The following is an 18983-nucleotide window of genomic DNA, read 5'->3' as shown; positions in this document are numbered from 1 at the left end:
GTGCTGGATGATCTATTTATGATGGCCGCTGGGTGATATATTGTCGCTAGTGGGGATCTATTTTTGCATGGGGGTCTATTGTTGCTGGAGGAGGATCTATTGTTGCTGGGAGGGATCTTATATTTATGGGGAGTCAGTTGTTGCAAGGAGGGATCTACTGTTGAGATAGAGGTTAATTGTTGCTGGCTGCTGGTGGTCTACTGTCGTTGGGGTGGACCTATTGTTGCTGGGGTGATATTTTGTTGTGGGGGGGCATTGTTGTGTGGATGATCTCTTGTTTCTTGGGGGTCTATTGTTGCTGGCTGCAGGGGATCTATTTTGCTGCTTTTCTTGTTATAACTAACAAGTTCAATACAAATTACTTAGCACCACAGAATCATACTTGGTTCTGTGTTCTCTAAAAGAGGCGGTACTGGGAGGTGAGTAGAGGGTGGGACCAAAGGATGTGCTTGGGGGTGGGACGGGGCGGAGACAAGGGGCGACTCAGAAGGGGGTAGTTCCTGCAGCTCCCCCTAGCCCCCCTTAAAACGTACCTGAGCCTGATCACGATCCAGCATCGTGCCCATCAGCAGCAGCTCTTCTCTCTCTCTTTTCTCACAGGAGACTCAGTAGCAGTGGGAGTCATTGGCTCCTGCTGCTGTAAATCAGATTTAGTGAGCAGGGAGCAGAAGGTGGGGCCAAACCACGCTCTGTGTCTATAGACAGACACAGCCCAGCTCAAGATCGAGCCTGAATGAGTGCCCCCATAGGAAGCAGCTGGCTATGGGGCCCCTCGGAGAAAAGGAGGAGCCAGGGTAGTCAGCAGGTGACCCCTGAAGAAGAGGTTTAGGGCTGCTCTGTGTTTTTTTCTTTAACCACTTACCGCATATCGACGTAGGGATACGTTGGTAAACTTTGCGGGCTTATACCGGGATGATGCCTCTAGCTAGAGACATCATCCCGGTACCGTGGTTTGAAGCCGACGGTCGGCTTTCCGTCGGTAACGACCGATGCGGCTCGGGAGCCGCTCGATCGTTACCTGGGGGGGCGGGAGGGGACGTCCCCCCCCTCCCGCCGCCTTCCGTGGCTTTGCCGGCTGGATGGAGTCCCGATGAATGCCGGAAACGGCATCGATCGGGTCTCCGATGACGTAACCCGGAGGCGGCGTCCATGACCTCACGTCCAGGTTACTGTGCTGCAAAAGGCGGCAAATTTGAAAAACGGCTGTATGCAAAAATGCAGTTTTCGCCGTTTTGCATACAGGGAAGTGTAGTGGAGGGGTCTAGGGTCTTTTAGACCCTCGATCCCTCCATAAAGTGTACCTGTCACTACATATTGGTGTCACAAGGGATGTTTACATTGCTTGTGACAGCAATAAAAGTGATCAGATTTTTTTTTTTTAAAAAAAACCTGTAATAAAGTTAAAAAAAAAGAAAAAAGAAATAGGAAAAAAAAAAATTTAGCCGCCCCCGTCACCGTTAGCTCGCGCACAAAAAAAAACGTATACGCAAGTCAAGCCGCGAATGAAATCGCTGTTTAACCCACACATGTGAAGTATCACCGCGATCGCCAGAGCGTGGGCAATAATTTAAAAAAAAGAGCTACACTCTAACTCTAAACTGCTAACCGTTAAATAAATTTAAAGCGTTGCAGATTGAGATCTCTATTGACCGTAGTTTGTCGCCATCCCACGGGGGGCGCAATTTTAAACCGTAACATGTTGGGTATCTATTTACTCGGCGTGACATCATCTTTCACAATATACAAAAAAAAATGGGCTAACTTTACTGTTTAGTATTTTTTAAATGCAGTGAAATGTGATTTTTCTAATTTTTTCCAAAAAAATGGCGTTTTAAAGACCGCTGCACAAATACCGCGTGACAAAAATTTTTGCAATGGCCGACATTTTATTCTCCAGAGTCTTTGCTAAAAAAATATATATAATGTTTGGGGGTTCTAAGTAGTTTTCTAGGAAAAAATACTGGTTTTAACTTGTAAACAAAAAGTGTCCGAAATAGGGCTGGGCCTTAAGTGGTTAACCACCTCCTTCCAAAGCCTATTCTGACACTTCGCTCCTACATGTAAAAAATCTACTTTTTTTGCTAGAAAATTACTTAGCACCCCCAGACATTATATATATATTTTTTTTAATCAGAGACCTTACAGAATAAAATGGTGTGTGTTGCAATTTTTTATGTCACATGGTATTTGCGCAGCGGTTTTTTGAAACGCAATGTTTTTGGAAAAAAAACACATTCATGAATAAAAAAAAAAATATATTAGAGTTAGCCCAATTTTTTTGTATAATGTAAAAGATGATGGTACATTGAGTAAAGAGATAACCTAACATGTCACGCTTTAAAATTGCGTCTGCCCGTGGAATAGCGGCAAACTACGGAGCTTAAAATTCTCCATAGGAGACGTTTTAAATGCCTTTACAGGTTACCAGTTTAGAGTGGCACAGGAGGTCTGGTGCTAGAATTACTGCTCTTGCTCTGACGTTCGCGACAAAACCTCACTTGTGTGGCCACAAGCAGATCACCGTTTACATGCAGGAGTAACTTATGCATACGCATTTGTGCGTAAGCACGGTGGGATGGGGGTGCTTTAAATTTTTCTTTTTTTATTATTTTATTTATTTTATACTATTTTTCATTTTTTTACACTTTTTTTTATTTATTTTTTTGTATAAACTTTATTGCTATCACAAGGGATGAACAACATCCCTTGTGATAGCATGGGCCATGACAGGTCCTCTTTATGGAGAGATTTGGGGTCTATAAGACCCCAAATCTCTCCTATGGCCCCCCATGCAGTCGATCTGACCAAGATCAGTCAGATTGGCTGCTTCCCTGGCCGCTGGTGGCCAGGGAAACAAAAGGGCAGAACCAGAAATTACAAATACTCATTGCTCCCAGTTTTCAGGGTTGCAGAGAGAGGGGAACAATGTCAGTTCCTCGCTCTCTGTACCAGGGCAGCCATCACCACCAACCGCATCTCTCCCGGCCCCTGTGATGGGACCGGAGAGCCCAGGAAAGGTGGCGGCGGGAGGGGGGTGGGACACCCTTCCGCCACCCGCAGAAGTAATCGAGTGGCTAATTAGCCACTCAGATCATTTCTGCTTTGTAGGGAATCACTGGCTGAAACTAATGTTATTGGGATGATAGCTGTAGTTGCAGGCATCATCCTGATATAGCCACAGAAACCCAGGGACGTACGGGCACGTGAGCACTATAAGAGTGATTCATCGTAAGCTATTTAAAGCATGTGAATGGTTGGAGCAATCTAGGTGAGGTATGGGACAACAAAGGACTTCTTTTGAAAATCTCGGGTTTCAATGCAGTCTCCCCTTTATTAGAGATAAATATACCACCTAAATCCAAATGGATATTGTTATGTCCCTTCGACACAAGGTCTCTCAGGGTGTTGCTAGCAATGCCGTTAGTATCTGCTCAGCCAGTTACACACAGGCCGGATGTACTTCTTAACCAGGGAAAGGTTTATTACTCACTCAGAGACATGATGACATTTTTACATGGAGGAATCTTAATACAACAGGCTTCTGTTCCTACCAGATGTAATCGCGTCTCATGTGGTTGCTCGCAAATGTTTTGTGACATTTTGTATTGATAAGGTGTAACATGTTTTTTGCATTCAGATAATACAAGTCTACCTGAAGAAGATTATGACTTGGTTAGTCGAAACGCATTGGGGCATTTATCTGGGACAGGATCAACTAGTGTAAAACTTGCTTTGAGTATACCTGCCTATTTCAATTTTATTTTTGTATGTATTATAACTAATAGGTTGTGATGTAAGTCTATGTAACCAGAGCCTTTGTGGATTTTAATAATTATATAATAAAATACTTTTTTTTATACATTTGAACTTGTTTTAATAGCTTATTTACTGCAAATAAAACCCCTGGGGGTATTCCTTGTTTCTTTTCCTTATCAGTTTGGTTGCCCTTCTCTGCACTTTCTCCAATTCCCCCATATCCTTTTTGAGAGCTGGTGCCCAAAACTGAACTGCATATTGCAGATGAGGTTTTACTAATGATTTGTTCAGGGGCAAAATTATGTCTCTCTCTGGAGCAGTGGCGGCCCGTCCATTGGGGGCGCAGGGGCGCCGCCCCCCCCCCCTATCCATGCATCCGGCCCCCTAATCTACATGCAGGGCGCCGGATGCATGGATTCCAATGTTTTTTTTTTTTTAAGCATGTGATTAGAGCCAGAGGCTCTAATAGGCTTCAAAAAAGGGTGGGCTCGGGGAGCTGAGCACTGTGCCCTGATCCCACCCAGTTGTGTGACAATAGCGAATGAATATTTGCTATTTTCACAAGGATTCTCCTCCTGGCCAATCAGGAAGTGGGTCCTGAGACCCGTTTTCCGATTGGCCAAAAGGAGAAGCCATGTTATTGGCCAAGGAGGAGATGGAGGTTGGAGACGCAGGGGAAGCCCGACCCATGGAGGAGACTGAGGGGGAAGCCGCCGCTGCCTGCCCTCCACATGTCAGTCCAGGGTGAGTGAGCCGGAATCCGGGGGGGGGGGTATGGTGTGCGGGCTGGTGTGGTCCATCCACCGACCCCACCGGTCCATGGAGCACCAGCCGCCACTGCTCTGGAGTATAGACCAATTAACGTAAGAGAGAAATTTGCTAGCTTTAGAAATTGCAGCTTGGCATTGCATGCTATTATTAGGTCTATGATCTACCAGAACACCAATAATTGCTATTTAAATTATAAAACATCTATTTGTTTTTAATAACAGGAAGAGCTAACAGTAATCCAGCCAGTACATAATACACCAATGATTTTTTTTTTTCTAACAGGAACATTCAAGGATGAACCGATGGGCCAACGGAGGTCAAGGAGGGGGTTACTCACAGCAACCATGGAATCCTTACCCTGCAGGTTACTTATTACTTGATATCACATAGAGCCTCACTTCCAAAGAACCATCTGTGTTGTCCATAGCAACCAGCTAGATTCTTCCTATCAAATCCATCACTATGGGCAAGGCAGACTGTTCTTTTTATTTAACTATGAAAATTTGTTTTATTTCAATGTACTGTTTATTCTACATTTATCAGGCCCTGCTGCAAACAACCAATATAATTCCGAACCCAATGCCCCATCACCAACTCAGCCAGCCGAAGACATAGACATGTCTGAGTTCCGTAAAGTGCTGCCTAAAGGAGAACCAAAAGTTTTAGGCGTAAGTATATGAACACATTAGAAATATTTAAAAGGCTAGCCCACCGAAAAGTGATATTTCTGTTTCAGACATGGGCATGCTGATTTATGTACCAGCTCTCCAAATCCTTCCTTTGGTTTCTAGGTCCATCAATTTCCTTCAGCCAATAAAAATAGGTATAACTTTGGCTTTTGTGGTGGCTTTTGGACCATTCTGTGCATTCATAGTACTGTAACTTCAATTCAGTGGGTCATAGATTCCCCAAGGTGATAAGGAAAGAAGAAAAAGGAAAAAAGAACGGAAAGGCAAGGCAGGGAAGGGCAAGGGATATTAAAATTTGCTCCTGTATCAAATTGGATGGGGAGACATGACCCTAGAGGGGAAGTTCCACTTTAATGAGTATCTCCACCAAAGCAATCAGTGAGCTTTTTAGGCCGCCCAGAAGTTAATGCAGCCTTGCCAAATCAGAAATATTTCTCTAGTTTACTATGATCAAAGTTTTATGTCATTTACTGCAACCACAATCCTAACAACCTCTAACATGGTGGGAGTGTACTTCCTCAAAATTTTTCTGCATTACTTCCTCTTTCTATTTTGGGGGCTAAGAAACTTTTAAACACTGATTTTTTTTTCTTTTTTTTAATCAAGCTTTATATATGCAAGAGATATATGTAAGATAAAGTAAGGGGCCTGCACTGGAGTGTTGAAAATCCCTCTACTGCATCAAAAACAGGGATTCTCAGATTACCAGATTAGAGACATCAGGGTAGATGGCCATAGTGTAAAAATATCTACATAAAAAAGGTAAAGCTCTGTGCATGCTCTATGAATCTCCAGATTTCACTTTCAGTTTTAACTGAAGCATTCAAATTGTCCTTACACAATACCAATAAATTAGGTTTATTCCTGTGGCAAAATGAGCAATGAACAATCCCTTAGATAAACCAGTAAAGCATAGTAATGCTCAATGTATGAAAGGTTCCAAGCAACTTATACAGTATATTAGTGTAAAACCCTCTATTGTGCTACTTGTGGTAGTGTAGGCAAACTATAGTTTGGCACAGGGCTAACCCTGAGCCATGAAATCTGGGTCAGGGTTTACCTTAAGTCAGGGCTCATCCAGGCAGCTCTCTGGTGCCTCCCCCTGGTTCTGGAATGTTAAAGAATGTTCTAATAACTAGTGGGTGGAGGCTAGGAAGGTTGTCCTGCATGTTTAGGGGAACTTAGCCAAACCCCAGGTGGTGGAGAAGCAGTGCTGAGGGAGGCTATCAGTGGCCCTTGAGGGACCCCTGCCGGGGAGGGGCTGTACCTCGAGCTGGGAGTTTAGGTGGCTGGCCTAGAAGGATCCTACCAAAGGATGGTTGGAAAGAGGCTTTCTGGATAAACAGTGGGAGCAAGCAAAGGACAGTGTGAATACTACATACAGTGCAGGGACTGACAAGGGGAGAGACTGCCATATGTAGCAGGTCTCTCTTGAAGACAGCGGTGTGCTTAAGTCTTCTTTAGCCTTGCCCTAGGAGATCTCCAAAGTGTCAGTTGGGTAAACTGGTAAAAGAAGCAGCGTGGTGGGCTGGTGAAGAGGCATCCAGGTGGGATAGCATTTTCCTGCAGTAGTAGAGCTGGGATCAGGAAGGGGATGAACGTGCCCTGTATTTATGTGGTTAAGGGGAACCCATTGACAGAATTTAAAAAGAAAAATGGAGTGGAGTTCCCCTTAAAATCAATACCAGACCCAAATGGCCTAGTATAGATTTTGGGGGGGACCCCATGCCGTTTTTATTTTTAAATTCTGTCAATGGGTTCCCCTTAACCACATAAATACAGGACACTTTCATCCCCTTCCTGCCTAGACCAATTTTCAGCTTTCAGTTCTCATTGGCATCTATGGGAAATCTTGGTCAGCTTGGCCTTGGTACTGCTCCCCGTCTTTAACATTGAAGTCTAAGGAAAATATTGGACACCTTGGCATGGCACTGCTCCCCGTCTTTAACATTAGCATCTATGGGAAATTTTGGAAAGCTTGGCATGGCAATGCTCCCTGTCTTTAACATTGGCATCCATAGGAAATCTTGGTCAGCTTGACATGGCACTGCTCACAAACTATAAGTGACAGGGACACAAAACCTAGGGAGCACCGAGAGGGGACCCAGGACTACAACATATCTATACATTTTAAAAGTGGGGTATGCCTGTACACTACACTGACTGCACTAAACTGACTTAACACACTATCCACTAACTACCTGCCTTATCTCTTTTGTAACACACTATACACGGCTGCCGTGTAAGCAGAAGCCTTATATAGTGTGGGGCGTGGACTTTGGCCAATCATGGCTCTGACACGACATTGTGCTGTGATTGGCCAAAGCATACAGGTCAGGTGCATGCTTTAGCCAATCATCAGCAATCAATGCACTGTAACAGCGCAGTGCATTATGGGGCGCTCATCAGCGGCGAACTTCCTGCCGAGCACCTCATTTGTTCGTGTGTTCAACTCAAATATAGAGCCCATCCCTATTCAATAGATGATTAAAAGCCAAGAACTTTCTGGGAGCAAACTGCCAAAGGGTGCCTGTCCTGGGAGATGTGGGAAAAGGGCCCACACAATCCAACAAGACAATCGAAGGACAGACAGATATAATAGTTCACTGAGACCCACAGTCGTACCTAAAACCTACAGGAAATATATATACACTGTGTGCACAATTTTTTAGGCAAGTTGTATTTTTGAGGATTAATTTCCTTATTGAACAATTACAGTGCTCTTGATCAATCTAAAATGTTAATAAAATTCAAACATAAATATTTAAGAAAGTAAAAGTAAGGTTTTGGCTTTCTTAGGAGAATATCTATGTGTCCACAGTTATTGGGCAACTATTAGTGTGCAGAATTATTATGCAACTAAATGAAAAAGGAACATTTTCCCATCTCACATGTTTATTTTTATCTGTTAGGCCCCTTTCCCATGATTGGATCGATCAGGTCCGCCTGTCCGTTTTTCAGGTGGACCTGATCGGGCCACCCATTCTCTTCTATGGGGAGGCAGATGTCAGCGGGCATGTGTCTGCTGACACCCATCTGGCATCAAATCCAACAAGACCTGCTGAAAACAGATGGATATTGGCTAATTCTACATCTGTACCCTCCCCCCCCCATCATCTAGTTTAAAAGCCCCTCTAACTTGTTGGCCATCTTCTCACCCAGTACTGTTGCACCCTCCCCATTTAGGTGCAATCTGTCCCTACTAAAGAGCCATTAGTCGACTGAGAAATCTGCCCAGTTCTCCAGGAACCCAAAACCCTCCTTACTACACCAACTCCTCAGCCACTTGTTTACTTCCCTAATCTCCCGTTGCCTCTCTGGTGTGGCTTGAGGTACAGGTAGTATTTCTGAAAATTCTACCTTAGAGGTCCTATTCCTCAATTTAGCTCCTAAGTCCCTGAAATCGTTTTTAAGGACTCTTAATCTCCCTCTGACTTTGTCATTGGTACCCATGTGGCAGGCTTACTAATGGGAGTCATCATGAAGGTCTACTAACGGCCAGGTACACTGTAGTACCCCCGTCCCCCTGAGATAGCCTGAAGCCAAAGCCTTACTATATATAGGCTACTACGCTCGGAATCCCTGTTTGGTATATATTCTTTAAGTTAATTGTCCCCTTAGAATCACGCTAAGGGAGGAGGAAGGTGGAATCTAGTTGCTGTGCTGCCATTAGTACATTTACCATGGGATCTCCTGGGCATTTAGGATAAGGCTGTGTACTCCCTCGCAATCTGGCTTCAACGAGCTGTTGCCCTGTTTAACACGAAAAGTTGCAGCGACCTCCCGATAACGTGTAGGATATTGGATATATATCCCTATATACATATATATGAGCAAACGAGAACCCTGAGTGTCACTACACGATCTCTGAACCACAGATATGCCTTGGATTTAGTGTCCTGCCATAGTCTTCTTATCCTCTAAGTCATTGAAAAGGAAATACCGGTCTGTCATGGTCTCTCTGGCCCTGAAGAAGCCATGAGCAAAACGCGTCGGCTTGCTGGAGACCTACATTGACCACCCTCCACCTGAGACCTACTATCTATCCCATACAGGCTTTGGTTTTCCCTTTATGGGTTGTATTTCTATTTAATGACTCTGATGAAATTGATTTTAACTCCCCTTATATGTATTGTATTCACATTTACATGCGCATGATAGCCCATGTTTTTTAACTTGAACAAATCAATAAAATGTTTATTTTTAAATATGTTGGTTTTGATGTGATCCTTCTCCTCCCACCAGCCCGTAAAGCCCCACTTTTTTCTATTCCTCTATTTTTGTATACAATTTAGGGGTATGGGCCTCACTAACACGGTACCTTATTTGTTTCCATACCATGACAGCTGGGTCTTCCCCCAGCCCCTCCCAATCATCTGTCCACTAGATCTGTGATGTGTCGAACCCGAGCGCCCGGTAAACAACAGACAGTTCGGCACTTACGGTCTTTTTGACAGATTGCCCTCTCTGTCCTTCTAATAATTGCATCCCCTACCACCAGAAACTGTCTTTCCTTTCCCTTGCTCCTGCCCTCACTGGAGGAGTTCTTCCCCTGGCAGCTAGGGGCGTCCCTCTGCTCCAGCAATGCTGGTCCCTGACTGGTTCCCCCAACATCATGCAACAGGGTGTATTTATTGGGGTGCTCCAGCCCAGGACCGGCCTCCTTGCCTTGCAATTGAGTACTTTGATCATGCAATTGAGTACTTTGACGCATGCGATGGAGTATTGCCCTGCATAAATATCATGGTCTTCTTGAAAGATGCAAACATTTTCCTCTGCTTGAAGAAAGTGTCCTTTGCTTCTAAAAACTGGTAGTAGGTTTGGGAGTTGATTTTAAGTCCACCTTCAACCCAAAAAGGTCCAACTAGCTCATCTTCATTAATACCAGCCCTGTTCCAGTACCCCACCTCCACCTTGCTGGTGTCTGAGTTGACGTGGAACTCAGTGACCTTTACTGATCCAGCCACAGGTCCATCCATCTGGTCCATCAAGAGTCACTCTCATTTCATCAAACCTTTAAAAAATCTGTCTTCAGATATTTCTTGGCCCAGTCTTGATGTTTCAACTTATGTGTCTTGTTCAGTGGTGGTCGGGTTTCAGCCTTCCTTACCTTGGCCATGTCTCTGAGCACTGAACACTTTGTACTTCTGGCCACTCTAGGTAGGTTGCAGTTCTGGAATATGACAGAACTGGAGGACAATGGGTTCCTGGTAGCTTTATGTTTGATTCTTCTCAAATCTTTGTAAGTTAATCTTTGTCTTTTTTTCTCAACACGTTTCTTGCGAGCCTGTTGACTATTTGCAACAAAACGTTTGATGGCTCTGTGATCATGCCCCAATATCCTAGCAATTTTAAGAGTGCTGCATCCCTCTGAAGGACTTTTTTAAAAAATGTGACTTTTCAGAGTCAGTTAAATCTCTTTTTTTGCCCCATTTTGCCTGAGGAAAAGAGGCTGCCTTGTAATTATGCACATCTTGATATTGATTGATCTCCTTAGGCCACACCCCCTTACTTCACCTGATTAAATCCAATAAGCATTCAAATGTATACAGCTTGCAGTTGGATAATATGCATAAAAATTACGATTTGTACAAAATACTCACGTGCCTAATAATTGTGTAATCATCAGCATGCATCAAAATGTGTAACAAGACACTGAAGTGACCCATTATATTTTCTAAGCGCCATAAAAAGTGAGAACTAAGCATTGGCCCAAAAAAATACAATTTTATAAAGTTTATTTGCACCCAGCTATGAAGAATATTATAAAAATACTATAAAAAGTGCATGAGTGTGAAGTACCATGAAGGTGACCATGCAAGGTACAAATGAATGTTAGCCAAAACATAATTTTATTCATTTTGTTTTTATTTTCATTCAAATTTTTTTTGTTATTTTTTCTATTTTATTTTTATTTTATTTTACTTTACTTTATTCTATTTTTATATTATTTTATTTTGATCGGTTTTGTTCTTTGTCCTTTGGGATGAATTAGAGTGGAGACTGTGAGCCAGGCATTCTCCTCCACATCAGTGCCTGACCTCACAAATGCACTTGAACCCTACGGACTAAAGCCTAGTACACACGCAACGATTATCGGCCGACCGATCGTCTGACTTTTGTCCAGAGTTGTGTTTTGTTGGTTGGAATGTGCTCTAGACTGCACTAGACTTTTGTTGGCCGACAGAAAATGACGTTAATACGTTCGACGCACGTCCAACGCTACAAAAGAGGAAGTGAGTTTTTGGCAGTGACCCTTCTGGGCATCTCGCTGTGATTTGTTTGGTTAACGACATTTCGCTAGTTTCCGAGAGATCGTTCGAGAATTTATTATGGAGACTGAGGATTCGACTCTTGCTGTAGTTGGGCTGGGAGTTATGGCTCTGAGCCGAGTTATGAGCAAGAGGAAGAAGAAGCGGACCTCCTGGACCAAAAATTGGTTGCTTAACCGTGATCAATTTTCACACATGTCCTTGCTGAGGGAGCACCAGAAAAATAATCCTGATGACTTCAGGAATTATTTGAGGATGACAGATCCCATCTTTCACCGTCTTCTTGCCCTGGTGTCCCCCTATATTCTGAAGCAGAATACGTGTATGCGGGTTGCAATTACTCCTGAACACAGGTTAATTGCAACTTTGAGATATCTTGCAACAGGGAGAAGCCTGCAGGATCTCAAGTTCACCACAGGCATCTCCCCCCAAGCTGTTGGAGTCATCATCCCTGAGACCTGCTCTGCTATCATCAAAGTCTTGCAGAAGGACTATATCAAGGTATGTTTCTTTTTTTTTAGATTACATTACATGTATTTGTCATCTCATCCGAATTTTGCTTATTTTGGATGTACATCAAATTACAGATGTCATTACTTTGTAACTACCCTCTGTCCGCATGCACATAGTAGTAAAGCTTAATATTTTCATAACCATTTCTAAAATTACCCAGTAACCACCCCAGCATTCTCTCCTATGTGTCCCTAAACGCATTGCCTGTTAACAGTATATTGAATCTGTGTCATTTTCTGACTTTTCCAGAACCAATTATTCCTTTGCAAATGTTTTAGTACCTACTTTATGATTTATCTTAAAGACATCAGTCCATCCATTCCAACCTATGATTGTGTATGTTTATTTAATGATGTTAAAACGTTCAGTGGCCACAAGCCCTTATTGATGTATAAAGGAATAGTTTTACTTAAAATCCTAAACCTTATATGTGCTCAAGTGAAGGGATGTGAATCAAAAGAAAAGATAACAATTAAACTATATAAAGGTAGAAAGAAATATATGGTGCGATTCACCAAAATCGCACATGCATAAAATTCACTCAAATTTGTGCTCCAATGTATAAATAGTGTGACGCCATAAAAAATCTTAAAAATAAACTACAAATATATAAATGTGAGGACAGTAGTTACAATAAAACACTGTGAAATATATAAACCACAGATGTGTAAACCATATATATATACTAGACTCCAAAGTGCATATGCCAATCGATAAAAAACAGATAAAAACCAGCATAAAAATCAGCAGGGGGCATATATTAAAATATATATGATACTGTGGACCTAAACGCAAAGTCCAACAAGATAAAAAATTAAAAAATTGTCCCATATATATATATATATATATATATATATATATATATATATATATATATAACTTTCCGATGAATATCCTTAGGGTATATATGAATCCTAACACAGTTCTTTACAAAGTGCTAATAGTGCAAATTCAAGGTGACTTCAGTGCAGGTGCCTTCAAAGATCCGTGGGGGTTCTTAATGTAGTGATCACTCTGTGCTCCCCGCACTCCCCGCACTTTATCCTAAATATATATCCTGTGATTATAGTTTTAGAGGTAGGCTGCAGCCAGTTGTATTTATCATCATTGTCATTTTTATATCCTAAGCAAGGATCTATTTACATACTTGCATAGTTTTACTTACCAATCCAACCACCCACCCATGATAAATGTAAAAGTCAGCATATACCAAAGCTCTAGCTGGTGAATTACAATATTATCACATTAGGAGGTGCAAAAAAAATGTATGTAGATGTCATACCCCAAAATGCTAAAGATTTCCTTCATGTTATTTTTATCTTAAAGTTGCATAAGCATTTAACAGACAAATGTGTGTGTAATAATTTGATGTGCTCAAGCACTAATTGTATTTTCTTTTTTTCCCCACAGTTTCCTTCAAACGCAGAGCAATGGCAGGAGATTGCTGCTCAATTCCAGGAACAGTGGTATTTTCCCAATTGTGGGGGTGCTATAGATGGGAAGCACGTCCCCATTGCCCCCCCCCCCCCCGAATTCTGGCTCATATCTTTACAATTATAAAGGCTTTTTTAGTATAGTAATGCTAGCCATAGTTAATGCTAGCTATGAGTTCCTGTTTTTGGATATTGGCAAAAATGGCCGCAATTCGGATGGGGGAGTTATTGAGCAGACCGAGTTCGCTCGTCGCCTTCATAATGGCACTCTGAACTTGCCATCCAGGGAGCAAACCATTCAGGGGCTCAGTTTTTGTGGCAGATGATGCTTTGGCGCTTGGAGAGCATCTTATGAAGCCCTTCCCTCAGAAGAACCTCACCACCGGGTAAAGGATCTTCAATTACAGGGGTTGTCCAGAGCTCGCAGAGTGGTGGAGAATGCCTTCGGGATCATGTCAAACCGTTTTCGTATATTCCTGACTTACATTCATCTGGCACTCTACAAAATCGATCATGTGGTCCTGTGTTGCTGCATTTTACACAACTATTTACGCAGGAATGCTGAGAACTATATAACTTTGCAGCAAGTGGATACTGACCCTGCCATGCCAGGGCCAAGTGGAGAGGCACAACCACGTGTGCAAGTAGAGTCCATGACCTCAGTTGAAGTCGGCCGTTCAGGATTGGCATCCCAAAGTGCCGGTGATATCCGACAAAATATCTGGAATATTTTGTGGGGAGAGGGGCTGTTTCATGGCAGGAATTACTGCCAGACACATTATAATTTTGAGATATCGACTAATATTTCTGCAATAAAAAAAATTGCAATGATTCTGTATTGTGTCTTATAATAATTTGGGCACATATCAAAAACAAAATTTTTTGGGTTCATCATGTGTTATATATGTGTGACTTTAGAAGGGTTAATACATTCATCAGTGTGTTTATCTACTGTTGTCTCTCCCCAGCTGTTCAAATGCGATTATGGCCATGTGTGTTTTGTTTACCAGTGGTCAAAATACAAGGGCCTTCTGCACCCCTGTTAATTTCTACAAACCCTCTCACATTGAGAAGTAGGTCACACCCAAGGTTCATCCAATGTCACCTTACATTGATGGTCATTGGCCAGAAGGTACCCATACTATATATTTTTTGTAATACATTAGTGTACTAACAACTTACCTCCACCTGTTATGTTGTGTTCATTTATGACATCCTTCTCACTGCCCACCAATGTAAGGAGATGTCAGTGTTATGTGAAACTTGCTCAGTGTTGAGATAGAAGTGTTATATATAGGTAATGTAAAGTGAAATAGACAAACGAACCAGCAATACACTATATATTACACTGATCTCCCTACACTGATTACTACTGCCCATCTCAATGCCATATAGAATCCTAGGAGTGCTAGTACTTTAAATAGAACCTGTATTTTTGTAGACTGATTGCCACTCAGTTCACAGATATCAGTGTACTAGTGAATATCACTTGTTAGATGTCCACTGGTCCTGAAGGAACAAACATTTTGGCCGGCTGATAATTATACACACAAGAAAAACTTCTTTAATTAATATGCAAATATGTGAACAGGACAGCCATCATACATTTTTTGCTACTTTACCCAGCTTTAGACCTGCCCCCCCCCCCCCCCCCACCGAAAGTCAAAGAAAGATTCGAACACACATTGTTGAGTGTAAACATTTTTTAATAAAACACATTCACAGGGTTAGGGTTAGGGTGATGTAAAGTGCTTCATATGCATAGGAGCCCTGTCTAAAACTGTAACAAACTTGGGGACACCTTTTACAGATGATGATGGATGTATTGGCCAAAAAATAGGTCATAAAATTTAGAACGAACATCGGGAAAAACAAAAAGATCCCAATAAAAACCCAAAAAATATATAAATAAATAAGCTTAAAATTTTGCAAGCATGTCAACAAAGTCACGCATTTTTTTTGTACGGCTGTAGCAGCCTCCTTCATTTTCTCCAGCTCAGAGCAACATTGTAGAGCCTCAACTGTCATCCTGGCTATAGAGCAACTAGGAATAACATGACCTGTTAATAAAAAATCATATATTAATTACATGCCAAGCAACTAGATGAGGTCATAATATCTAAACATTTGGGGTCAAGTTAATCTTAAACTAATGAAGAGTTAATACCTACCCTGTGCATTGTGTTGTGTAACCAGCTTGCCCTCATGACACCTATACTACTATGAAAGTACACATTGCAAACATTATGTTCTCTTTACACTTGTGTGTGTGGCTCATAAACGATTCTACCTGATGACACAAATAGTTCACTACTACCTACACCTCTTTCTCCCCCATGGTAATGCACTTTCTAATATGTACATTAGCACTGTATGGTTTCACACCTTGCTAATGTAGCAAACAGTGATGTTGTGTAAAGAAAGTGTGCATGAACAATAAGAAAACCTGCAAACGTAGAAAATATATGTTAGGTAGAAAATGAGAATCAGGTTCGCAAAACTTATAAATAATGTGTCAAATATATAATCATATAGTGACAAATCTACACAAATGGAGAAAACTTTAGAAGATTTGTCACTATATGATTATATAATTGACACATAATTTATAAGTTTTGCGCACCTGATTTACATTATTTAGCAAACAGGTAGTTCCTTTGAAGCATTACATCGAATACACCAAACGAGAAATACACTTGAAACAACATTTTAAAAATACTTATTTGGGCACAAAACTGGCTCCTCAACACTGATCTTGATCTTGATTATTTGGAAAAGAGCTTGCAATTATGTTCGGAATGCTGGCAGGGGATCTTGCATCCGAAATTTCCACATCCGATTCGGCTGGAGGTGACACATCCCATGGATCAAATGAGGGAACCTCTGCAATGTCCATTTTTTCTGAAATACAACAATAGAAGGTTAAACAATCATCGCAACTAAACATATTTTAGTATCCCACTACAAAAAAATCTTTGCCTACCAACCTTGCTGTTGCTGTGGTGGCTGCACACTTGTTGGCTCCACCATGCTGCACTCTGGACTACTGTCTTTATCTACATAATAATAAAAATGTTGCATGTAATAAAATTCACAGGAAGGAAATTTGCTAGGACATGGTGCACTGCTTGACAGCTATTTTCATATAAAATATTCAGACATGTACATGGTTATCTCCTAAAAAGTAGGGACATTAATGTTTGACTCAGCATAGGAAACAATTACCTTTTTGGGAATGTGTGACAGCATCTGGGCCCATGTCCTCTGGTTCTTCATCCAATGTGGATGGAGTTGACACTGTACATTCACCTCTCCTCATCTTTTGCCGTTCTTATTCTTTTAATTTTCGTTTTTGCCCTATTTAACCACTTACCGCAAACTGACGCAAATTAACGTCAGCAGACTTTGCGGGGTTATACCGGGATGATGCCTCTAGTTAGAGGCATCATCCCGGTACCGTGGTTTGAAGCCGACGGTCGGCTTTCCGTCGGTAATGACCGATGCGGCTCGGGAGCCGCTCGATCGTTACCCGGGGGGGCAGGAGGGGACGCCCCCCCTCCCTCCCGCCGCCTTCCGTGGCTTTGCTCGGGGCTCTCGTCCCACCGGGAGCCCCGAGCACCCAGCCGGCGCGTCCGCCGGCTGGATGGAGTCCCGATGAATGCCGGAAACGGCATCGATTGGGTCTCCGATGACGTAACCCGGAGGCGGCGTCCATGACGTCACTTCCGGGTTACTGTGCTGCAAAAGGCGGCAGTTTTGAAAAACGGCTGTATGCAAAAATGCCGTTTTCGGCGTTTTGCATACAGGCAAGTGTAGTGGAGGGGTCTAGGGTCTTTTAGACCCTCGATCCCTCCATAAAGTGTACCTGTCACTACATATTGGTGTCACAAGGGATGTTTACCTTGCTTGTGACAGCAATAAAAGTGATCAGATTTTTTTTTTTTAAAAAAAACTGTAATAAAGTTTAAAAAAAATAAAAAATAAATAGGAAAAAAAATAAAAAATTTAGCCGCCCCCGTCACCGTTAGCTCGCGCACGAAAAAAAACGTATGCGCAAGTCGAGCCGCGAATGAAATCGCTGTTCAAACCCCACATGTGAGGTATCGCCGTGATCGCCAGAGTGTGGGCAATAATTTAAAGAAAAAGAGCTACACTCTAACTCAAAACTGGTAACTGAGATCTCTATTCACCGTAGTTTGTCGCCATCCCATGGGGGGAGCGCAATTTTAAACCATAACATGTTGGGTATCTATTTACTCGGCGTGACATCATCTTTCACAATATACAAAAAATGGGCTAACTTTACTGTTTAGTATTTTTTAAATGCAGTGAAATGTGATTTTTCAATTTTTTTCCAAAAAATGGCGTTTTAAAGACCGCTGCGCAAATACCGCGTGACAAAAAATTTTGCAATGACCAACATTTTATTCTCCAGAGTCTTTGCTAAAAAAATATATATAATGTTTGGGGGTTCTAAGTAGTTTTCTAGGAAAAAATACTAGTTTTAACTTGTAAACAAAAAGTGTCCGAAATAGGGCTGGGGCTTAAGTGGTTAAAGGTTACAAAAAGATTATGGAACAAATATGAGTTTTTTGTAAGAAAATTCTTTGCAATAATGAAAATTCTTTGCAATCAAATGCATATATAGTTTACTGTGGATTCCTGTCTTTTAATGTAATATACAAATAAATCATCAATAGATCAATCAAATCAAGACATGACCAATAAAATAAAAAAATGGAAAGTTTTCATATACAGTATTATCTATACATTTCTATACAACATACACCAAATCGACCCAAAACATATTGCTTGATAAAATAAAAAAAACTTACTTTTTTTAAGAATATGATGTATGTGACCAAGCTGTTCTTGCTCCCGATGTTTCAAATCTGACCATCTTTTTCGTAATTTGGTCTTTTGATCGCTCCACACCATAAATTTTCTTTAAAGATGCTACCACCTTATCCAGAATTCAGTCTTTTCTGGAGTTGGGCCTTTCATAGTTCTGCAGCCTGCCATCATAATCATTCTTCTCAAGAATGGCCACCATCTCCACCATTTCACCCTTGCTCATAGGTGTTGCTTTAGATTTTTTTTTCTTTGCCCAACCACTTCGGCCTTCACTTGTTGAACTCCGCGATTCTGCCATCTCCGCAACTAATCTTCCGCCGACTCACGTGTGTGTGTGTCGCATGCAGCCTAATATTCAGCACGTACACGGCCCTGCGTAAGCGCGCCACTGGAGGCGGAGTTGACGCATGCGCTGTCTTTAAAGGACGCCAGATCTTTCGGTCGACGATTCGCTATTGGACAGATCGTTTGGAGGAGCACGGCGAACCACGATTCTTCTGAGCAAACAAAGGTACGACTTTTGATTCAAAAGCGGGTGTTTTTGGCCCTATACAGCTTATATTGGGCCTATCTTTATTATGTGACAAAATACATGCTCTTTTACTATGTTTTGTGTTGTGTTGTGTCTTGCAGGCATATACATCATCATCATCATGGTGGATAAATTCACCTCTCCTGAGTTTCTGCAAAACTTT

General features: G+C 41.9%; 1 protein-coding gene across 1 annotated transcript in view; it reads left to right on the top strand.

The window, feature by feature from the left end:
• Positions 1-13886: 13886 nt before the first annotated feature.
• Positions 13887-18983, top strand: part of LOC309563336 (uncharacterized protein) — a gene marked incomplete at its 5' end in the record, with an annotated part of 72188 nt that continues 67091 nt past the window's right edge. Inside the window, one exon of the mRNA XM_082267731.1 lies at positions 13887-14078. Within this exon, the coding sequence (XP_082123857.1) occupies positions 13887-14078 (192 nt within the window). The remainder of the gene's footprint in view (positions 14079-18983) is intronic.

The sequence above is a fragment of the Pelophylax lessonae genome (genome assembly GCF_965119305.1).
Source record: "Pelophylax lessonae genome assembly, chromosome: 9".
Lineage (NCBI taxonomy): Eukaryota > Metazoa > Chordata > Amphibia > Anura > Ranidae > Pelophylax > Pelophylax lessonae.
The sequence above is the reverse complement of the archived record's forward strand: the minus strand, read 5'-3'. Positions and strand labels throughout refer to the sequence as shown.